This window comes from Aotus nancymaae, unplaced genomic scaffold (assembly GCF_030222135.1).
Source record: "Aotus nancymaae isolate 86718 unplaced genomic scaffold, 86718_ANA_hifiasm-v0.15.2.pri h1tg000059l, whole genome shotgun sequence".
Classification (NCBI taxonomy): Eukaryota; Metazoa; Chordata; class Mammalia; order Primates; family Aotidae; genus Aotus; species Aotus nancymaae.
This window is the reverse complement of record NW_026988473.1, coordinates 13,530,555-13,555,525: the sequence shown is the minus strand read 5'-3', so window position 1 is coordinate 13,555,525 and position 24,971 is coordinate 13,530,555. Positions and strand designations below refer to the sequence as shown.

At 35.1% G+C, this 24,971-nt stretch overlaps 3 protein-coding genes across 3 annotated transcripts; all 3 read left to right on the top strand.

Moving 5' to 3' along the window:
• The first annotated feature begins 3,863 nt into the window (after window positions 1-3,863).
• LOC135270191 (olfactory receptor 5L1-like) lies at window positions 3,864-4,967 on the top strand. The gene has a single exon (XM_064365526.1). The coding sequence runs from the start codon at window positions 3,960-3,962 to the stop codon at window positions 4,908-4,910; it is 951 nt and encodes a 316-aa protein (XP_064221596.1). The 5' UTR covers window positions 3,864-3,959; the 3' UTR covers window positions 4,911-4,967.
• A 12,532-nt stretch (window positions 4,968-17,499) lies between these two features.
• LOC135270236 (olfactory receptor 5D16) lies at window positions 17,500-18,456 on the top strand. Its single transcript, XM_064365601.1, has one exon. The coding sequence runs from the start codon at window positions 17,500-17,502 to the stop codon at window positions 18,454-18,456; it is 957 nt and encodes a 318-aa protein (XP_064221671.1).
• A 5,302-nt stretch (window positions 18,457-23,758) lies between these two features.
• Window positions 23,759-24,712, top strand: LOC110569409 (olfactory receptor 5I1-like). The gene has a single exon (XM_021676308.2). The coding sequence runs from the start codon at window positions 23,780-23,782 to the stop codon at window positions 24,710-24,712; it is 933 nt and encodes a 310-aa protein (XP_021531983.2). The 5' UTR covers window positions 23,759-23,779.
• Window positions 24,713-24,971: the final 259 nt, after the last annotated feature.

Sequence of the window (24,971 nt, the reverse complement as noted above, 5' to 3'; positions counted from 1 at the left end):
TGCTTTTGTTTTTCTCATCAGAGTGATTCACATGGTAAGATATGAATGGATTAGAGAAATCCCATGCTTTTTAAAAGAGTGAGAGAAAAGAGGTTGTGAGAATGCTAGGTTAAAAGAAGACCCAGAAAGTCTCCTCCAATCCAGAGAATTCTCAGATCTGTTTTGGAAAACACACATAGATGATAACTGATTACATCAATGGAATTATTGAAATGTTGGTTTCTCTTGGGGCACATAGACTGTGATTTGAACATTGTTCATTCAGGTCGACATTGCTGTATTAGTCAAGAAGGAAGTGGAGCTTGGAGATATCCTTGAGATATTCCCATTTAATGACCACCAGCATTGAAGAGGGAGTCTGCACTGCCAGTACCACTCTGGAGCTCTGTTCTTCCTTACAGTTGCACAGATGGCACAAACCAAAAAGCCACACTTGGGCTGTCTCTAGCAGGGACTCTGTGTGTGACTGTGGGTGAGTTACACTTGCTGTGCCTCCATAATCTCAATTTTAAATGGGAAATAACAACAGTACTTGTGTCAACCACTTTTGTGAAGATAAAATGTGTTCATATAATTGTATTTAGAATAGTATCTGGCACATGAGAAGTACTCAGTAAATGTAAGCAATTATTAGTATTCTTAGTAAAAGAGATTCATTATCCCCACCCCTTTCTGATATTTGGAGGATCTTTGGTATCGTTTCAGATTCTATGCCCTTTAGGTAGGAGCTTTTATGTATAATACAAAGTTTGTAAGACCTATTAATAAAATTTGATAATGTGAAATAGTAATATGAGTACTGCCTTACAGAGGCAGTGCTTGCATGTGGCATACAATGTTCTGCAATTTACATGAACTCTGAATGTAATTGTGTTAGATTACAAAAATATGTAACAAGTTGGATTTTTTCTCATTCTATTTATATTCCAGAGTGGCCAATCATTATTGGAGTCCCAGGATACGATGGTTTCCTTGATACGTAGTGGTATCCCACGGAGATCAATGATTGTTTTGGGGAGATTATGAAACACGAGCCCCAGGGGGACACACACACACACACACACACAAAACACATAACATTTCCATCATAGCATCTTTAGAAATAGGAAAAGCAATGTCTGTTCAATAGATTGGTTAGCTGAACTACATTTTGTATTTTTGAAAATGAGCATAAACTTTATTTTCTGGAAGCTGGATGTCTGACGTTTTTACATCATGGAGGTAACTTATACATTGCAGAAGGGGGAATTCAAAAGGATGGTAATAGTATTAGATAATTTAAAAAATCTGTGTTTTAACCCTCTCTTAATCAGAAAATGTTTTTTTTAAATGCCATGGTTTGAACATTCCTTGATGACAATATTTTTCTTGTTGTGTATTAAGGGCCAATTTTGATAGGAATTGGGAACTATTTAATCTACTGAACCACACATCTTATAACAAGTATTAGTGTGAGATGAAAAGCAGTGTGAATGAACTGGCATAAGCACTTGTTTTCTCTATTCTTCCCCCTTTTCCCTCTATTACACTGACTGTCCATGTAACCTGGTAAAGACTGCATGGAGACATTCTCAACAGTCACCTTGGTGCTGAGGGTGGCAGTGAGAGGCCCACAGGACTGTTCATGGAGGGACATGGATATGACAACCACCTCTGAAACAGAAAGAAGAGGAATTATTTTGTTTTTGTGCCAAGCACTTTAAAATGTCTCTCTATGGCAGGTTTCTCAATGAAGGAACCATTAAAATTTGGGTCCAGATAATGTTGTGTGTGCTGCAGGCAGGGACCCTCATGTGCTTTTAGAGGGCATTGTAGATTGTTTAGCAGTGTTCTCACTAGATGTCAATAGCACCCCCTTCCTCTTGTAACAACCAAAACTGTCTCCAGACATTGAAAATATGCCATTGGGACTCAAGTCACTCCTGACAAAGAAACACTGCTCTATGGGCAATTAACAGCTGGATTTTTCTTTAGATTTGAAAACAAGAAAGCGTTTTCACATGTTCTCACTCATAGACGGGTGTTGAACAATGGGAACACATGGACACAGGGAGAGGAGCACTATACACTGGGGTCTGTTGGGGGGGAGTGGGGGGTACAGCAGGGGGTGGGGAGTTGGGGAGAGAGAGCATGGGGAGAAATGCCACATATAGGTGAAGGGGAGGAAGGCAGCAAATCACACTGCCACGTATGCACCTATGCAACAATCTTGCATGTTTTTCACATGTACCCCAAAACCTAAAATGCAATTAAAAAAAAAAAAGAAAAATAACTTGAGTGAAATTAAAATTTTCACACTATTAGACTTATAATACAATCGGTCCTCTGTATCTGCAGCTTCACATTTGTGGATTCAACCATGTGTGGACTGAAAATATTGGGAATATCAATACCAATAGCAATACGAATATCAGTATTAATAACAAATAACAATGCAACAATAAAAAATACAAATAAAAATCCAAAAAAAAAAAAGAAAGCATTTTCAAAAGTATGTACTAGTTTGAACTTGGGAAAAGACTTGTAACTTACGTCTCCTGGTCATTTTAAGAGAGAAAACCATATTATCAGAACATTTTATTTATTTTCAATCTGGCATTTAGTAATATGTCTCTTGTATATCTGAAGTCAGTAGAAGATTGGAAAAAATACCTGGCTGTGTTGGTCTCTAGTCCGGATTCTTTTCTTCCCAGAGTGCTCAACTGGTGCCTCTACAATGATGTATGTATCTATCAAGGGTCAGGGAGAGAGAATAGGAGGCTTCTCAACCTCACTTTACACTTGCTGTATGTCAAAGATTCGGAAAGTGTGTGTCCCTATTTTAAAAAAATTTCATTCTTTTTCCCCATTTCACTCCATCATAATGATGTTTTGTGAGAAGTCAGACAACTTCATACATTTTTAAAATAAATATTTATGTTCATGAATGTTGTAAGGATTAAATATATGATGAAACTTATGTGTGTAGAATACATTTATTTATATTATACATTATTATAATATGTATAATATTCTTTATATGCAATTTTGCTGTATTATAACTTTCTATTTTATTACTTATCAGTCTGTTTTTTATATCATTAAATTGATACAAAATTATCATTTTTATAACAGCATGCTTTTCTATTATATAAAATACAATTGCAGCCATATTTTTCTTATTTTATCTTTATGTCTAACTTTTAATATTACACATAACACTTCAATGAAGCAGTGGGTGTTTTCTTAATAATTTTCTATGCACATCTTTGATCAGTTCTTCAAATAGATTGAAAACTCTAAATGTATTTAACAAATAAATGTTTTAAGATTGAAGGGTCAGAGTTACGGTGCATTTTGCTCAAGTGTACCAATTCCCTGAATCATGGCCAACATTGAAGAGTGTAACTAACCAAATCACCATGTTAATTTTATAGAGAAAATGATAATACACATTATAAAATGAATTTCTTCATCTAAAATATATCAATACAATATGAACACTTGTGAGTTAACATCTTAAATAACTATATCTCTCATCAATGTAGTGGAAAATTCAGAGAGGGGTGCCGTATATTCTAAACATTATTTTCTAGGCTCTCAATATTTGGAGTCTGCTGGGCAAATGAAATTTGAATTTGATAAGATCATTAGGCAAATTAAACAACTTTACCTCTTTACTAATAATTCAGTGCCAAGCTCTCAATTGTGAAAGATTAATTAAAAGAATTCTATAAGGTTTTATAACTGCTAATGTTTTTGTTTGATCTTTGAATTGAACTGCAAGTTTTATGCCTTTGTGTTATACAATAACAGAACTTTTTAAAATTTCACAAAAGTTTTATTCTTCACTGACAAATTAACTATTCTACTTCTTCTGACAATCTTTTTACAGGATAGAGCCAAAACTAAATTTTAGACTATATAATGGAGGATATTTTTTGGTTTTGTTCTCCTTTAATCCCACATAAATTGGAGACATGGGCAAGGAAAACTGCACCACCGTGGCTGAGTTCATTCTCCTTGGACTATCAGATGACCCAGAGTTGAGAGTCTGCCTCTTCCTGCTGTTCCTTCTCATCTATGGAGTCACGGTGTTAGCCAACCTGGGCATGATCGCACTGATTCAGGTCAGCTCTCGGCTCCACACCCCCATGTACTTTTTCCTCAGCCACTTGTCCTTTGTGGATTTCTGCTACTCCTCAATAATTGTGCCAAAGATGTTGGCTAGTATCTTTAACAAGGACAAAGCCATCTCCTTCCTGGGGTGCATGGTACAATTCTACTTGTTTTGCACTTGTGGGGTCACTGAGGTCTTCCTGCTGGCCGTGATGGCCTATGACCGCTTTGTGGCCATCCGTAACCCCTTGCTGTACCTGGTCATCATGTCTCAGAAGCTGTGTGTAGAGCTGGTATCTTTCTGCTACTTCTGTGGGATGGTGTGTTCTCTGATTCACTTGTGCTTAGCTCTTAGGATCCCCATCTATAGATCCAATGTGATTAACCACTTCTTCTGTGATCTACCCCCTCTCTTAAGTCTTGCTTGCTCTGATGTCACTGTGAATGAGGTGCTGCTGTTCATGGTGGCCACTTTCAATGAGAGTGTTACCATCGTAATCATCCTCACCTCCTACCTGCTAATTCTCACCACCATCCTGAAGATGAGCTCTGTAGAGGGCAGGTGCAAAGCCTTCTCCACCTGTGCCTCCCACCTCACAGCCATCACTGTCTTCCATGGAACACTCCTTTCTGTTTATTGCCAGCCCAGCTCAGGCACCAGTGGAGATGCTGACAAAGTGGCCACCGTGTTCTACACGGTTGTGATTCCCATGCTGAACCCCCTGATCTACAGCCTGAGGAATACAGATGTGAAAGAAGCTCTCAGAAAAGTGATGAGCTTCAAAATCTACTTCCAGGGAAGATTTTATTAGCACAATTCAGGATCCTTAAGTTGTAGCAGGTGATGGTTCACAGGAGTGGTGTAGTGTGGGAGTGAAGAGAAGGAACTCAGTAGTTATGAGTGAGTCTTTTTCTATTCACTTATCCTTGTGTCCCTTAAATTTAAAGGAAAGGGATTAAACATATTTCAAAATTTGTAGCCAATTTCTTTAAAATAAATTTGTATGCTTTTAAATGAATATGAGCAACAGTATTATTAAAATACACACATTTAGTTTGCTGTAAAACCTTCACGAGTCTAGTGAAGAACTCAAACAAGTTACACTTTATTTCAGTATCCATTATGAAAACTATGATTCTTTTCAAAATTAAATTTCCATTATTTATAATGACATTTACACCATCATCAAAGTATGTACAGAATGAGAATTCCATATATCTGTGCATATATATGTTTTTGTCAATTTTTGATTTTTTATATTTCCTGTTTATTTTGTTTTATTCTTTATTATTTTGTTGCTGCTATTGCATTGCCCAATGTCATTGGAACTTTGGGTACTAGGTCATCTGATAGATGACCAAAATAATGGTTTCATAGGACTCCAGGGAAATTGCATTAAAGAAGCTGGTATCATGTACAAGGAGCTTAAAATAATTCCTGGAACGTAATTAGTATTTCTCTCTCTATCTACATTACACACACACACACACACACACACACACACACACATGCGCGCGCACACACACACACACAATAAACATGTATAGGTAATAATTTAGAACCATTATTATGAATCACAGCATTTCTAAATTAACCCTCTTCTCTCACTTTATTTTTACTGCTTATCTTAATACTAACCCTAAAATCCATTGAGGAAGAAATGCTTGCTGACACTTATAAGATGAATTTTAACTTCTGTTCATGTTCTTCACATGTGTTTATTGTTTGGCTTAACTGCCTTTTATTTTATTCTTTTCTTAATTCTGTATTGAATTATATTCACCATTGATGGTTTCCTTGTGACTCCATTATGATTTATGTCAATTTCCTCATTGGATTTACTTGTTTAAATTAAACTTCTCTCTTTGTGTCTCTAATAATATTAGAAAAGCAATAGGTTTGAGTTTTTCAAAGCCGAGATTGGTGTTTTGACCCTGGCTTTTTAATTTGTCAATTAATTTAGCTTTTTCAGTCCTTGGTTTCCTTCATTCTAATATTGGATTGGACTTTTAATCTCATGGACTTTCATTGAGATTAAAAGTTCACAACGTATGTGTACTTACTGACATCAGGAAGAGCCTCACTGTGTATCTAAATGAAGTCATTGAGGCTTGGGGTTTATATAACTTTTTATCTATTTCATCATCAGTGGCATATGAGAAGTTTTAAAAAAAATTTTATTTTTACTAAATGCATGGATAAGTAGATGTTGGTGAATTTATGGTATGCACATTGGAATTAATATGCAGATTTAGAGCACTTGGAGAACCTTCAAGAACTGTGAGTTGGTCCACATTGTCATGAGTGTTTAGCAGTCAGGATCCACTTAGGAAAACAAATGCTCTGCAAGATGTAACTTATGAAATGTTAGCGACTAGAGACCCAAAAGAGCACAGAGGTGATACTCTATTATTTAAAGATTGTTGACTTTAGGAAGCAGCTATTGCTATTGATATTGGAGCGCGATAGGGCAGAAACATTGTCCACAGAACCTCAGAGCTTTGTGGAAGCAGCTCAGTCAGTCTCTGGTTAATCCCTTAAGGAAGAGACGTAACTCTCAGTGTACCTGGGCCTCTGAGACTGGGTTAGGACTCAGCAGATATCCAGTGTCCTGTGGCATGCTCAAACTTGGTCCAAAGACGCCTGTGCTAGACTGTTGCTCCCACCTCTGAAGAGGTTACTATGGAAAGCTGGAATACACGAAGTATCCATTGTGGCTAGATACACACTAACAGAAATTGGAAAATTAAGAGATTTTCTTCTCTCTTTTCCATTTCCTTCCCATCTTTCCTTCTCCCCCTCCTCCCCTTTACCCCTTACTTTCTTTGGGAGACTCTAAAAGGGAGGCAGTTAGAAAGGACACCTGGGGGATGCAGTCTGCAAGCTCCACCAGGAGGAGCACAGTGTAAGGACTAGGAGAGTGGACATGAAGATGACACTAGGTTCAACAAACACAGCTTCTGAGGGACTCACAGTTGACAATGCAAAGTGTTCAAGGAAAAAAATTCTCTTCTCATATTATCAAGAGTGTGTACATCTTTCTATAACTGAACACTTCAGTAAAAATCAGGATTCTTAGTTTTCATCTTTATATATTAACTACAAATGCAGTTGATTCTTGTCAATATTTGTAAGGCAAATACGACAGAAGGTGGTGGTCACCCTTTAAGATCTAGGGAACAAATTTTCATGGTGCCAAATCACATGCTGAATCTAACACTTTTCTCACAATTTCTCTATAGTAAGGAGGCCTATATTTTTCCTGGCTATTTTTAGTAATGGCAACTAAGATGAGACTCTACTGGGCAGCTTGTTTCAAAGGGAATGTCAGTCACCAATAATAAGCTCTCTTAGCAGTTGGTGACCTTGTTGGCCTGCTAGAATGGAAATGGTGATTCAGAATGAGGGAAGGGGTGTAAGTGACCGAACCACAGGTTGTAGACCTGGCATTTAAGTTCACTTCTCTATCCATGTTTTGTATCCACTGAAACGATATGTTCAAAGTGAATAAATCATCCAGACAATTGTGTAAGTAAGCATTATCTCTGTAATAATACATTTTGGACATGATTAGCTTTGGAAAATACCCTAATGTTGAATTATATAAGATAGTAGATTTATTTGTGTCTCAACCAGAAAATTAAGGACAGAAAAGAGAGGGATTTGTAAAATGTAAGCATCTAATTTTCAATGATATTTTCAAGTATTTTTTGTGAGGTTTCTGTTCTATCATTTTCTCTTATTTCCACTCGATGTTAAAGTTTTCCATAATAATTTATAAGATAATCCAAATTTTAAAATTATTAGCAACCAAAGGTTAAAATTTACAAAACAATAGTAATTTGGTAATGTCATTTAATTTTATATAGCAGAAAAACTTTTTAATAAATAGCTTATAATTTCACATTTTTATATTCATATTTTAGGCAACTTAATAATAAATGCAGTAAAAATAAATCTTAAATATATCCCAAAATATATCCATTACATATTTTGTCTCAACTTCATGTGATTTGATGTCTTAAATTTATTTGGTTTTATTTGCTTTGTACATGTTTGTTGTATGAATGGATGCTTACAAAATAAATGTCCAGCTTCCATTGCCAAACTATATAGCAATGTTCGCAACATCATTTATTGAGAGTGCTTTTTTCCCTATAGGTATTTAATTTTCTATTAACATATATATGTTACTCACTAAATTACATTTTTAGAATTGAAATGCTAAGAATATTAAGCCTTTCAGCCATGCCCTGAGTAATATTTCACAGTTGATACCTTAACTTCTTTAATAAAAAGTATGGCTATATGGTTTTATAATTCAGTTTAGTTTTCAAAATACAAGATTTTTTCTGACAGATTCATTAACACTGTGCAAGAGAGTAACATATACTACCTCTCTTCCATTAGTAACTGTTAGATAAATATATAGAAAAAACTATATTATGTCTCTAGTTGTGTACAGCAATTATCAGTGTGGGAAGGGCATTTTTACACATCACTTTTAATGGGAACAAATTACAGAGTTCCTTACAAATATCTTGGCATAACACTTCATGTTTTTCAACATCCACACTCCAAGGAATCAACCATAAGAGCAATTACTCACTTCAAACTAAAAATCTCTTCAACAGAAAAGTCAATAATGAGGAAAAAGTTATGACAAATTTAAAAATCAATTAAACATGTCAACAAGTGATCTTCTTAAGAACACTGGAAATAAATTGCAGGGATAAACTAACCCATATTCTAAAATTTGTTCTGATCTACCAACTTTCACTTTTTTGGAACCACTTATTATTATTATTATTATTGACACCAAGCAGAACCATCTTTTAAAATGTGGGAATTAGAGCTAGTTCTGGATATTTTTGGCCTACAGCAAAACACATTTTATACTTCAAATGTTAAAAACATAAATATTAACTTTGAAAAAAGTTTGTTTCTTTGTTTTTAATATTAGATCACTAAGGAGTAATATTAATATTTAGGTGGAGAATATATACAACAAACCAACAGACAGGTAACAACACTCCTCTTTTATAGCAGATTTTACCTGTGCCATTATCTGTGATTTAAGGCAAATCCACCTAAACTCTTTAGCCACAATTTCATCAATAGCATTTATTTTAAAAGACAACAATAGATTCTAATTACTTTTAAATTATGTCTTCACATAGCTATAATTATCCTGACTATATAGATAGTTACACATTTTCCAAGTCACAAAAATGCTATCTCTGAAATACTTCTCAACACACTGCCTTCTTCTCTATGGTCATTACCATTTCATAGTTCATATACTATAAGATTTACCATCATTAGACATTTCCACAAGAAATAAACTTTGATAATTAAACAATACAATTATTTCTTTACTATTAGTTGTAAGATATATCCAGTCACAGAGATTTTATCATAGATGACTTTGATGTTATCTTCTAGAATTTTTAAAGTTCCAGTTCTTAGAGTTTTAAGTTCTCGATCCATCTTAAGTTGATTTTTTATAAGGCGAGAGATAAGGATCCAGTTTCATCTTCCTATATGTGGCTTGCCAATTATCCCAGCACCATTTGTTGAATAGGGCACCCTTACCCTACTTTACGATTTTGTTTGCTTCATCGAAGACCAATTGGCTGTAACTATTCAGGTTTATTTCCATTAAGCAATGAGTGGATAAAGAAACTGTGATATATTTATGATATTTATATATATGATATATATATATATATCATATATATATATAATGAAATACTACTTAGCCACAAAAAGGAATAAATTAATGACATTAACAGTAACCTGAAAGGGATTGAAGACTATTATTCTAAGTGAAGTAACTCAGGAATGGAAAACCGACGACTGTATGTTCTCACTCATAAGTGGGTGCTAAGCTATGAGGATGCGAAGGCATAAGAATAATACAATGGACTTTGAGGATTTGGCAGGGAAAGAGTGGGAAGGAGTGAGGGATAAAAGGCTACAAATTGGGTTCTGTGTATACTGCTCAAGTGATGGGTGCACCAAAATCTCACAAATCACCACTAAAGAACTGACTCATATAACCAAATGCCACCTGTTCCCCAAAAGCCTATGTAAATAAAACATTAAAAAAAAAAAGAAAAAAGAATTGATTAAATATGGTATGTATTCAAATGCAAATGTTCTTTCCTAGAATTCTGTCAGGAAAAAGAACAACAATGGAGTTCATGTTAGCATACATTTTAAATGGAATTGTTTTGATACTGTCAAGACTTTTCAATTCATGACTATTTAATCCTCATACCTAAAGTGTGAGGATTATACCATAAGGTAAGGCCTAAGGTAGCTCTTAATAGTACAGAATGAAAACCAGTAGGCTAGAAGGTAAGACTTGTGATTCATTTCTGGTCTTTAACAGTGGACACATTCTTACTCCTAACATGAAGAGTATCAGAGAGCAAATATTTCAGATGAAGAAAATAAGGCTAAGCATTCTTATTATATATACTTCTATTTACTACATGTATGCTTGAGTAGACATTAGAAATATCTGAGGAGGATACAGAGGTGAAAGATTATTATTATTATATTATATATAATACATATATAATATATATTATATTATATATTATAAAGATTATTTGTCATCTCCAGGAATTCACACTCTAGTTGGAGAGAAAACCATGCAAATGTATAAGCAGATAGCTACATCGCAGTGCAGCTCAAGCAAAAATAAAATACAGGCTGTTCACAGAAATTGTGAGTACCCCAAAACACTAAACTTGGTCTGGAAGAGTCAGAATGGAAGTTTTCACAACTCAGCAGTGTTTTGCTGTAAGGATAAGATAAATGATAATTTAACAATGGACGAGTTCATGAAACATCGCATAAATATGCAAATACATAAAACAGAATATATGATACATTGATATTGATAATCATGTTTATTTGTACAGAAAAGTGAAGAGAAAAAAGTCTATTAAAGAAAGATTTGGATGTCATTTTTAGGAACTTGGATATGCACATATAAGTGATTGCAAATCACGAAGATTTACACACCAAGGAATAATCCTATTGTAGGACTGATATGACAAGTTATTTTATTTTGCTAGACTTTAATTTGCACAAATCTGACGTTCAGTGAAATTTACATGATTATTTGATTACATGTTGATTATCCAAATTGCTACAGTTAATAATGATTTTACTTGTATGTTTTAAAAATTATGTTTAAAAACATGAGCAGAATTAAATTTATAACAATTGAGAATGTAATCTTAACTTTTATTTATTGAGTTTACACATAATTTATGTATATGTTTGTGAATAAGTGATATATTCCCATGGTCCACTTTCTCTTTTATTATATCAGCTCTGTGAAAACTCCCTATCATATCCATTCAAGAGATTGTTTTTTTTTTTTTTTTTGAGATGGTGTCTAGCTTTGTTGCTCAGGCTGGAGTCCAGTGGCACGATCTCAGCTCACTGCAAACTCCGCCTCCCAGGTTTAGGCAATTCTCTGCCTTAGCCTCCTGAGAAGCTGAGAGTACAGGTGCCTGCCACCACACCTGGCAATTTTTTGTATATTTAGTAGATATGGGGTTTTCACCATCGTGGCCAGGCTGGTTTTGAACTCCTGGACTTCTGGTCCACCTGTCTTGACCTCCCAAAGTGCTGAGATCACAGGCATGAGCCACCGCTCCCGGTCTCAAGAGATATCTAATGAAGATTTAAACAAAATACAAATACAAGCAGATTTCTTTGTAAAGAGTTATTTTAGTGGCAGTGTGACAGGCGTATGTAAGAGGATACATTTATAGGTCTAAGGACCAATTTGGAGGTTATTGAACAGTACAAATGTTAAATAATATAATGACCTAAAGAAATATCAGTGGTGATTTTTGCACATTAATCACAAGCATTCCTATACACCAATAACAGACAAACAGAGAATCATATCATGAGCAAACTCCCATTCACAATTGCTACAAAGAGAATAAAATACCTAGAAATACAACTAACGAAAGATGTGAAGGACCTCTTCAAGGATAACTACAAACCACTGCTCAGTGAAATAAGAGACACAAACAGACGGAAAAAGATTCCATGCTCATGATTAGAAAGAATCAATATTGTAAAATTGGCCATACTGCCCAAAGTAATTTATAGATTCGATGCTATCCCCATCAAGCTACCATTGACTTTGTTCACAGAACTGGAAAAAAACACCTTAAACTTCATATGGATCCAAAAAAGAGCCTGCATACCCAAGACAATCCTAAGCGAAAAGAACAAAGCTGGAGGTATCATGCTACCTCACTTCAAACTATACTACAAGGCTACAGTAATCAAAACAGCATGGTACTGGTACCAAGACAGAGATATAGATCAATGGAACAGAAGAGAGGTCTCAGAAATAATGCCACACATCTACAACCATCTGATCTTTGACAAACCTGACAAAAACTAGCAATGGGAAAAGGATTCCCTGTTTAATAAATACTGTTGGGAAAACTGGCTAGCCCTGTGCAGAAAGCAGAAACTAGACCCCTTCCTTACACCTAACACAAAAATTAACTCCAGATGGATTAAAGATTTAAACATAAGACCTAACACCATACAAACCCTAGAAGAAAACGTAGGCAATAGAATTCAGGATATAGGCATAGGCAACGACTTCATGACTAAAACACCAAAAGCAATGGCAACAAAAGCCAAAATAGACAAATGAGATCTAGTTGAACTTAAGAGCTTCTGCACAGAAAAAGAAAGAATCATTAGAGAGAACTGACAACAAACAGAATGGGAAAAGATTTTTGCAAGCTACCCATCTGACAAAGGGCTAATATCCAGAATCTACAAAGAACTAAAACAGATTTACAACAACAAAAAAAACCCATCCAAAAGTGGGTGAAGGATATGAACAGATACTTTGCAAAAGAAGACATTTATGTGGCCAACAAACATATGAAAAAATGCTCAATATCACTGGTCATTAGAGAAATGCAAATCAAAACTACATTGAGATACCATCTCACACCAGTTAGAATGGTGATCATTAAAAAACCTGGAGACAACAGATGCTGGAGAGGATGTGGAGAAATAGGAACACTTTTACACTGTTGGTGGGAGTGTAAATTAGTTCAACCATTGTGGAAGACAGTGTGGCAATTCCTCAAGGATCTCGAAATAGAAATGCCATTTGACCCAGCAATCCCATTACTGGGTATAAACCCAAAGGATTATAAATCATTCTATTATAAAGACACATGCACAGGTATGTTCATTGAGGCACTGTTTACAATAGCAAAGACTTGGAACCAACCCAAATGCCAATCAATAATAGACTGGACAAGGAGAATATGGCACATATACACCATGGAATACTATACAGCCATAAAAAAGGATGAGTTTATGTGCTTTTTAGGGACATGATGAATCTGGAAACCATCATTCTCAGCAAATTGACACAAGAACAGAAAACCAAATACCACATGTTCTCACTCATAGGTGGGTGTTGAACAAAGAGAACATATGGACACAGGGAGGGGAACATCACACACTGGGGACTGTTGGGGGGTGGGGAGCTAGGGGAGGATAGTGAGGGGTGGGGAGTTTGGGGAGGTATAAGATTGGGAGAAATGCCTGATGTAGGTGACGGGGGGGATGGAGGCAGTAAACCACAATGGCATGTGTGTACCTATGTAACAATCCTGCAAGATCTGCACATGTACTCCATAATTTAAAGTACATACATATATACACACACACACACATATATATATAAATATATATATATAAAGAAATCTTACCTGCCTATTGCATAAGCCTAGAATTAAAGCAAGGCCAGAGCAAAACATAGTTAATACCTTTCTGAGATTAATATGAGAATGAGTAGCTTCCAATAAATAACACTAAATTAAAGTTCAACATGGATCAAGGAAACATGTCCACATACTTATTTTTTATAATGCATCAAGAGAAGAAGAGCATGCTGATAATGTCATTATAGGCCTTTACTCCCTTATCCGGAATTGTTATATCTTAAAAGCCCTAAAAGTGTGGCTTTCCAAATAGTTCTTAATAGTAAAAGTGACCAGAAAAAATTTGAAAAAAAAAAAAAAAAAAAAAAAAAAGAAATATCAGTGGTGATGAAGAAGATAATCAAGAATTTCAGGGGAAGTGTGGGATCTGAAAAGATTTAAGAGTCTGAATGTCTTGATGAAAGTTATATGATAAATCAGAACTAAGGAGGAGATGAACAGCCGATATTACTGGTATTATTATTGCTATTATAATATTTGTTTACTGGATATGTGAGATGTTTGTAACAACATTAGATACCTTAATGTATTGGGTGTAGCTACATATAATTTCTTATGGGGAAACTGAGGAACAAATTTCAAACATTTGCAGTCCTATCCTCTCTACACATGAATATATGCTCTGCATCTAATATCCTTAGTAACAAATTAAGTAAGTAAATGCGAGACCTGAAGGAAGGATCTCCCGGTATCTTTTGTGTGGTTAGTGTAACAGAGAGAACAGTTAAGATTTGCAAAGACCAGGGGCATGGTATATATTTAAGAAATAATTGTTAGCTTTGCACAGTGACGGTATCACAGCCAATGAGATTTATCAGAGGCGCAATTATTGCTAATTAAAAAAAAAAGAAATAATTGTTGAGTAAATAAAACAGAAAACTCCTGCTATACTTCATCATTACACAAAAAAGAGACATGATAGGAATAATCTTGGGACATTAGGAGATGACATTTAAACTTTTAAGTTAACTTTCATAAAAATGTTGCTAAAGCTGTGGTTGTTTCCTTCAGGTTTTCCATGAAACCAGAATTACATCAGAAAAGAGTATGTAATTTTAATAGCTTGTTTTGAGTCTCCTGGGGATTAAGGCAACTAATTGTCTAGGTCATGATGCCAATGGGAGTGGCAATAGAAATAAAAGTCTTAGCATCTTCCACAGATAAGCTCTCCAGAGACAGGAGGGCTGCCTTTTCCACCAGCAGATTTGTTCACAGGTCTGAGAAAACGTGGATATTCTTTTCCATATATAGTATCTAGAAGATGTTTTCAATTTTGTCTATTTTTCCTTGTGAAACTAACTTGAGGGAAATTTCAAGTCACAACAGATATTATGTATCTGGATATCTGGGGAATAGAAAGTACCCCTTTCCTACAGAGATTTGTGTAGAGGTTAACCTAAATATTTCAGAGCATGAAAAAAACAACAGTGGCTCACAAAGGCAAAAAGAAAAATAAAAGGAAGATATTATATGGAAGAAGATTTTGGACACCACGTTGCCCAGATTCAAAGATAATACAACAGTTTAATCCATGTAATAGTATAATTTGGGAGATAAGAAACCATAATATTTAAATTGCACCTTAGTCTTAAACTGAATTCAATGGAAGATACATTACAATCTATTATAATCAAGGAAGCAAGGCAGTATAGAAAATTATGCATTCCCTATCCCCCCCTTTCCTGATGGAAACATTTGGCAATGTCTGGAAATCGTTTTGATTTTCACATCTGGGTAAGGAGGTGGGGAAGTGAGATTTACATCTAGTGGTTGGAAGCCAGAGATGCTGCCACACATGGTACAATGCACAGGGTAGCTTCCTACAACATAGAATAATCCAGCACAGTGTCAGTACTGCTGAGGTTTATAAACCTTGACATAGGGCAATGATAACGAATTTTATAATAGTGAGAAATGACTGGAAAACACTGTCTCCTTACTGGTGCTTTAAATTCTTGGATATATGAACATACAGAACTATGGAGAATTCTTGGTGTTGCCTGAGACCCTGTTAGTGCTGGAACATTTAGAATCTATTTATTAAATTGCAGAATTGGAGATGACTTTACCAAAAATGACAGTCCTCATAAGTCTTAATTAAAAAGGAATATAATTGAGGGGATTTGGGTGTGAGTGGCTGACAGTACTAAAATGAGCAATGTGTCAGGTAAACTAGTGTGTGTTTCTTGCTGTAAGATGCTGAGGTGTTTTGGATATAGGGTTGCAAGACTGAGCAGACAAAAATGCAGGACACTGAATTAAATTTCAAATTCAGATAAGCAAAAATGGTTTTTACTGTAAGTATGTTCCATGCAATATTTGGGCCATACATAGAGCAAACAATTTTTTTATCTGTCTGAGATTCAAATTTGACTGGGATTCTATATTTTATATGATAAACCTGACCCTACTCCCCAGTTTAAGAACACCCCATTCTCTCTGTATTGAAAATTAATTTCTCATGAATGTATTTAGAGTGGGGTGACATCTTAAGAATTTCATCTATATTGTTGACAGGTAAGAGAAGGACAGAATGAGGGTCCTAGCTGACGTTAAGGGAAAGGAGAGGAAATCTAGAAAGAAAATGTGTTTGTCAATGTTTATAGGTTTTTACGATATTTATTCCTGAATGGGGACATTTCTCTAACTTCTATTCTCTATGTCTCACTTTGATAAACATTCAGAAAATCTCTGAGTCCATCAACACTTTCACTGGGCTAATTTCTATAGTTTAATAATCTAAAGATTATCTTAAATGGGGAGGTCAAAAGAATTAGCAAAATGATATATGAAAATGTGATCTTTACAAAGAAGAATGCTGAAATTTCTACCTGTAATGTAGATTAGATCCTGGCATCGAGAGATGAGTATATGACTGGGAGTCAAGAAAACTGGTTCATTGCATGCAATTTGTACCTGTCTTGGTGAAGTCATGGCTTCTTCAAGCTTCTGTTTGTTCATCTGTAGAATTAAGCCATTCAATAGATGGTCTTTAATGAAAAACATAAAATAATTACTGATTTGAATGTCTGACCTATTTAGTCCAAAAGAATAATAATTAAAATGCCAAATTAAAAATTAACCATGGATAGAAGTGATAACTCTAAGACTATAATTCAGTATATTACAATATATGCACTTATTATTATATAGAAAATTGTTGCAATTATAGAATTATATGACTCACTTTTTGTTAGAAATTATAAGACTGATATAATTAGTTATTTCATTTTACTGGATTTTTATTTGCAGAACTTTTGAGGTTCAATGAGATTCAAATGTTTTATATGAGAATTTTATTATATGTTATCACCTGAATTGCTTGAGTTAATAATGACAACTATATGTTTTTAAAAATTTATTTAAGAACATGAACAGAATTAATTTTTTAATTTGAAGAAAGTAACATTTAATGATAATTCTATTTCTGAAATTGTAATTACTCCTGTCTTTACACAGCACCTAACAGGATGTTAACAGAGGTCTATTTTGTCTCACCCTATATTCTACAGAGGGGATAGTTAAGCTGCTTTATTTGTCAATCACTTTCAATATTTTATTTCCACAACTGATTTTTGGATCACAACAAAGGAAAACATGTTTCTGACAGAGAGAAATATGACATCTGAGGCCACATTCGCCCTCTTGGGCTTCTCAGATTACCTGGAACTGCAAATTCCCCTCTTCTTTGTATTTCTGGCAGTCTACGGCTTCAGTGTGGTAGGGAATCTTGGGATGATAGTGATCATCAAAATTAACCCGAAATTGCACACCCCCATGTATTTTTTCCTCAGCCACCTCTCCTTTGTGGATTTCTGCTATTCCTCCATCATTGCTCCCAAGATGTTGGTGAACTTGGTTGTAGAAGATAGAACCATTTCATTTGCAGGGTGTATGGTGCAATTCTTTTTCTTTTGCACCTTTGTAGTGACTGAATTAATTCTGTTTGCCGTGATGGCCTATGACCGCTTTGTGGCCATTTGCAACCCTCTGCTCTACACAGTTGCCATGTCCCAGAAACTCTGTGCCATGCTGGTGGTTGGATCATATGCATGGGGAGTAGCATGTTCCTTGACACTCACATGCTCTGCTTTAAAGTTATCTTTTCGTGGTTTTAACACAATCAATCACTTCTTCTGTGAGTTATCCTCCTTGATATCACTCTCTTGCTCTGACTCTTATCTCAGCCAGTTGCTTCTTTTCACTGTTGCCACTTTTAATGAGATAAGCACACTACTCATCATTCTGACATCTTATGTGTTCATCGTTGCCACCACCTTGAAGATGCCTTCAGCCAGTGGGCACCGCAAAGTCTTCTCCACCTGTGCCTCTCACCTGACCGCCATCACCATCTTCCATGGCACCATCCTCTTCCTCTACTGTGTGCCCAATTCCAAAAACTCCAGGCACACAGTCAAAGTGGCCTCTGTGTTTTACACAGTGGTGATCCCCATGTTGAATCCCCTGATCTACAGTCTGAGAAATAAAGATGTCAAGGATACAATCAGAAAAATAATAAACACAAAATATTTTCATATTAAACATACACCTTAGTATCCATTTCATTTGGTTACTGAAAAACAACTTTTTTCTTTTTTTTTTTTGAGTGGACTTTGCATGAAGAGTTCACTGAAAAAATCACTTTAGATTAAAAACAAACTTTTTCACAATAGAATGACTATGAGGTTTGGATCAGGAAGGCTATTATTGGCTCAGCTTGTATAAGCCAGACAAGACAGATTGACTTTGATGACAAAATAATAATTGTCTTTGCCTAAAAAATATTTTGTCTACAAAATAATTGTCTTTGTCTACAAAATAATATATTATTTATTTATTTGTTTGTTTATTTATTTTGAGACGGGGTCTTGCTTTCTCACCCAGGCTGGAGTTCAGTGGTGCTATCTCAGCTCACTGCAACCTCCACCTCTTGGGTTCAAGCAATTCTCCCATCTCAGCCTCCTGAGTAGCTAGGATTACAGGTGCCCTCCACCATGCCCAGCTAATTCTTGTATTTTTTAGTAGAGAAGGGGTTTCAACATGTTGGCCAGGCTGGTCTTGAACTCCTGACTTCAGGTGATCTGCTTGCCTTGGCCTCCCAGAGTGCTGGGATTACAGGCATGAATCACCTCACCCTGCCATGTAATATTATTTAGTTCATAAGACATTGTAGAAAGCAAATGAAAATGTAAACAATGTAGCTGGCATCTTACATATGTGTAATTAAGGCTAATTATGTCATCCTTTCTTTCCTGGTGACTGATAGATTGTAAGTGTTAATTGAACAAGCAATTTTGTATGATAAGTTTAGTGAAAAAATGGCATTCAGAAAAAGACAGACCCACTTACTAAGATTTCAAAATCCAGTAGTGTTGGTAAATATCTTAAAAGGAGTGGTAGAGTTACTTCAAATCCATTTGGAGATGGAAGAAAGATTGTTTCAGAATTACATGCTATTTCAATTTGGCCTTGAAGGATGATTAGCTTTTTAAGAAAAGCAAAATAGCAAGACAGAAATTTTATTCAGTAGTAAAGAGCATGAATAATGTTCATAATCACCTCCTGAACATTATTCATGCTCTTTACTATACAGTTATTGAAAATTTTAGTATACTTCAAAAATAATTCATTATAAATTTTAATTGAAAAAGAAAAAATATAGTTTCCATTATATGCCATAGTTACCCCATGTCTAACATGATTAATTCAAAATACATAGATTAGCAGATTTCTTATCACTTCTTTTGTCCCTGAACTCACATTGAAGTTTCATTTACTCTCCAGAATTGTATCACTTATGATTCATATGAGCATATTACTTCGTAACTAATAAATGTAGGTAAGTTAACCGTTTATTTCTTGTGGTAATAAAGTTCTACGTGATTTTTATTTACAACAAATAATCACTACAAAAATCATTACCATAGTTTGACTCAAACATTACCATTGTTCTACTCAACAACTTAAATGTGTTACAAATTTTTATAAAATATTGAAAGAGAAACTGTAAAATTATCAATGGAAATGCATCTTTTGATTATATTAATTGAGGTGAATTTCACTTTTTATTTCAATTATTAAAATTATTTATGAATAAATATGTTTATTTCTAGAAGAGCACAGATTTCAGCATTCTTTATTTTTCAAGTTTATTTTAGATTCAGGGAGTATGTGTGCAGATTTGTTACAAAGGTATATTCGTTGATGCTGTGGTTTGATCTATGATTGAACGTATCACTCAGGTAGTGAGCATAGTACCCAATAGGTAGTTGTTCAACACTTCCCCCTCTCTCTTTTCCCTCTCCCCTCTTACATTCCCCAGTGTCTACTGTTTCCTTCTTTATGTCCATGGATGGGTACCTGATGTTTAGTTCCCACTTGTGAGTGAGAACATGCAATATTTAGTTTTCTTTTCTGTAATAATTTACTTAGGATGATGGCTTCTAGCTGCATCGATGTTGATGCAAAGGACATGAGAGACAGAGAGAGAGAGATTGAGAGAGAGAGAGAGATCGTACATGGGGAGAAGGAAAAAAGTAAAAGAAAATATTCAAAGGAAGAACCATTACACATCAAGAGGGGCTTTTCAACATCAGCATTATTAACTTTTTTTTTTTTTTTTTACTGGAAAATGGTTAATGTTGGGCACTATCCCGCAAATTGTAGGATGCTTACCTGTCCCTAGCCTCTATGCATTGGGCGTCAGGAGTACCTCCTTCCAGTTGTGACAATCAAAATATCTCCACCTTTGCCAAATGACCCTTAGTGGTGGTAGAGACACAAATTCATCTCTACTTTAGAACAACAGATCTAAAAAAAAGAAAGCATTACAACAGATTTCCTAGCAGTAACTACAAAAGTTAGTATAGAAAAAAAACGATGAGAAATTGAAAATGTTGATGGGGAAACAACAAAACTGTCAACCTGGAGTCATATACACAATGGAAATCTCTTTCTAAAATTAATAAAAAAATTTAATCTAACAAAAACTGAGATAATTCATTGATAGCACGTTTGTGCTACCAGGAAGGTTAAAGTAAGGTATCCAAGGAGAAGCAAAATCATATCAGATAGAAACTCAAAGCTACGTAAAGAAATACAGACCACGAGAAATTATGTTAATGATCTATATTTAAAAGTTATTTTAAATTGCTCTAAAATATATGAGTCTTAGGAAAAGACACCAATGAATAGCATTTATAGAGTCTGTAAAATAAAATGTACAACGGTAGCATCATGGATAAGGAAGACTTAGATGTTTACTCTTTTAGAGTCTATAAAAAATCAATAATTTCAGCTGCTCGGGAGGCTGAGGCAGGAGAATTGCTTGAACCTGGGAGGTGGAGGTTGCAGTGAGCCGAGGTCACGCAGTGCAGTGGTGCGATCTTGGCTCACTGCACTCCAGCCTGGCACCTGGTGAGAGAGTGAGACTCTGTCTCAGAAAAAAATTCAATTATTTACTAATAAATATATTGTAAACTACTAGAAAACTATCACAATTTTTAAGACTTAAAATAAGAAGTTCATAGAGCATACAAAATAAATGGAATCATGAAAAACAATCCAACTAAAAAAAATGGAATAAAAGAAATGAGAAATACTTAAAGCAAGTAAAGATGAAGTATCAAGATAGTAAACTTAATTCAGCAGAATCAGTAGGAACATCAATTCCACCCACATGTTCATTAACCAAAAGTACTCTAGACACAAAAATTAGAAGATGAAGTGTGCCAGATTGAATAGAAAGGCAAACAAAACTCTGTGCTATCTAAAAATATCTTTTCTGTTATAAAGGCATATTAAGTTAAATATAAAAGGCTCACAAAATTTTATGCAGCAAAAATTGAAAGAGCTGTAGAGAGACTATATTAATATAAAACAAAATAGACTTTAAAAGAAAAACTATCACTCATTGATACCATCTTAATTTTTCTGTAGGGATCCAAACTCTCCTGTTCTTTGTCTCTTTCTTTGCATGCAATGTATTTTGGGAAGCATTCATGGACAGTCATCAAGAGACCTGCTGATTTTTTTCTGAATAGGTACCAGTGAGCCAGTGACTCAGCTGTGGGATTTTGTTAGAATTATTGGAAAAAAAGAGCTTCTTCCTTGTAAGGCTAATCCTCTGGGCAGGTAGAAACTGCATAAAACAGCTCGTAGCTCTCTTTGGTGAAAAGAGAGAATCTGCTTGAGAGTTTAGTCACCAAAAAGAAAAGGATAGCAGAGAGCTGGAGAATGGCAAATTTTTCGAACACCTGTATCCTCTCTCAACTAATCTATGTCCAGATTTTTAAGTTATGTAAACAACAAATTCCCACTTTCGCTTAAGCCACTTAAAAATGTTATTCTGCCACATCCAACCAAAGATGACAAATGCACCTACTTATAAATATTCTTTTAATAAACATTCTCTTTATTAATTGCATAATGTTCTAGTTTCTTGAAGTGGATTTCAAGAAATTTTAGCCATATATATGTGTATGTATGTATAGATAGATACGTATCCACACACACCTATATGGGTATGTGTGTATATAAAGATAAAGCTATAGATATATACATACAGTTTTAAGTTAACACATATATATCTCTATACACACACAGTTTTAAATTAACTTGTTTTATATGTCTTTCAGCTGGACTTCTCTTTCTCCATTAGACAACACATTCTCAATCTCATTTTCAAGTCTCCAAACATGGCATAGACTTTTAAATTTCCACGTAATTGTTTGTGTGGTTTTCTTTACTGCATCTTTTCTTTTCTATTCTGTACTTGTCAAAATACCTAATACTCATTTCAAGTTATTCTTCTCTTCTCCTTTTTGTACCTGGTACCTAGAACAGTACCTGGAAGAAAATACTCATAGAGTGAAGGTATTTTTTCAGTGACGACCTTTTGGTGTTTTCTGACCTTGTGTTGCCAACATTTCATTTGAATGCAGATGCAAATCTATCATAGTGCATATCAGACTTATTAAACTTGTTTATAATTTTCTTTCTCAATCACTAGATATATTTTTGCTTCTTTTCAATTTATTGTACCATCAATATGCATAGAATATTATAGTAGTTGTTTGATAAGTTCCTTTGAGCTGGTTAAATCAAATTAGATAATAAATATAATCAAATTTTTCATATAGTAACCTACCATTTCAAAAGCCAAAATATGTTTCTTTGAGGCATTCTCATGATGTAGAAAAACATCTTACATCATTTCATTTTGTGTTTAATCAATTCCCGAGTGGAACTGTTTAATTGCTCACATATCTTTAGAGATTTGAATATCAGAGTTTGAATTCTTGGGATCTGAGGTGAGATCAAAAAGCAGATCTCAAAAACCTCAAAGCAAAATATAAAAAGCCTGTTTCTCCTAAGGAACCACAGCCTTCTTAAGAAAGGCACAGATTTCTTCTATGAACACAGAATGCCTGCCCCAAATGGATTATACCAAATGTTACAACGGCACAGAGGCCATTTATTAAGAGTTTGCCATGACAAGATGGTTTGCACTATCTCTGGACATTAGTGGTAGATGAAAGAATTGAAGATATTAAGAGTGAAGGTTATGTTTAGGGTTTAGCAACTGGCTCGATGGTGGTGCAATATGATGCAGAAAACAATCACATTAAGGAATTGAGAAGGTAAATGATTGGTTTAATTAAAAATAGTGAAAAATAATTGAAAATGGATGCATGCCTAGTTGTATCAGGATGCCTATGTGGTTTTAGAATCACTGTTTTATTAATTTTGATATTTTTATTTCTTTTTAAAAAATTTTCTTTCTTTCTTTTTTTAAAATTTTGCTGGTGTCCAGGTTATTATTAACATTTCTTTTGTCACTCTGTCACAGCTCCAGAAAACCAGATCATTGTAGATAATGGAGCCAGAGAATGGCACTGTGAAGACTGAGTTCTTTCTCCTGGGATTCAGTGACCATCTGGAACTTCAGAGTCTCCTTTTTGCAGTGTTTTTCTTCATCTACTCTGTTACTCTGATGGGGAACCTTGGAATGATTTTATTAATCACAATTAATTCCCACTTGCACACTCCTATGTACTTTTTCCTCTGCATGCTGTCCTTCATAGATGCATGCTACTCTTCTGTCATTGCCCCCAAATTACTTGTGAACTTGGTTTCTGACAAGAAGACCATTTCTTACAATGGCTGTGTTGCACAGTTATATTTTTTCTGCTCTTTGGTTGACACAGAATCTTTCCTCTTGGCTGCCATGGCTTATGACCGGTACATAGCAATCTGCAACCCACTGCTCTATATGGTGATTATGTCCAAGAAGGTTTGTTGCCAGCTTGCAATTGGAGCATTTTTGGGGGGCACTATAAGCTCAGTTATTCACACCATGAACACTTTCCATCTGTCATTCTGCTCCAAAGACATTAACCATTTCTTTTGTGATATCTCCCCACTCTTCTCTCTGTCCTGCACTGACACTTACATACATGACATCATTCTGGTTGTCTCCGCCAGTTTTGTGGAAGCGATCTGTCTTTTAACAGTTCTCCTCTCTTATGTCTTCATTATAGCAACTATTCTTAGAACAGGTTCTGTGGAGGGAAGAAGAAAAGGGTTCTCCACTTGTGCTTCCCATCTGACTGTGGTCATTATTTATCATGGTACCTTGATATTCATTTATTTGCGCCCCAGCACCAGCCATTCACTGGATATTGACAAAGTGACCTCTGTGTTCTATACTTTGATCATACCTATGTTGAACCCTCTAATTTACAGTCTACGGAATAAAGACGTCAAAAATGCTTTTAGAAAAGTGATTGGAAGAAAATTGCTTTCTTAAGATGAAACTGGGCCTGACAACTTTTTTTTTTTTTTTTTTTTTTTTTTTTTGAGACGGAGTTTCGCTCTTGATACCCAGGCTGGAGTGCAATGGCGCGATCTCGGCTCACCGCAACCTCCGCCTCCTGGGTTCAGGCAATTCTCCTGCCTCAGCCTCCTGAGTAGCTGGGATTACAGGCACGCGCCACCGTGCCCAGCTAATTTTTTGTATTAGTAGAGACGGGGTTTCACCATGTCGACCAGGATGGTCTCGATCTCTT

Coding starts and splice junctions, on each gene's coding strand:
- LOC135270191 (XM_064365526.1), top strand. CDS start 3,960: ATGGGCAAGGAAAACTGCACCACCGTGGCTGAGTTCATTCTCCTTGGA.
- LOC110569409 (XM_021676308.2), top strand. CDS start 23,780: ATGGAGCCAGAGAATGGCACTGTGAAGACTGAGTTCTTTCTCCTGGGA.
- LOC135270236 (XM_064365601.1), top strand. CDS start 17,500: ATGTTTCTGACAGAGAGAAATATGACATCTGAGGCCACATTCGCCCTC.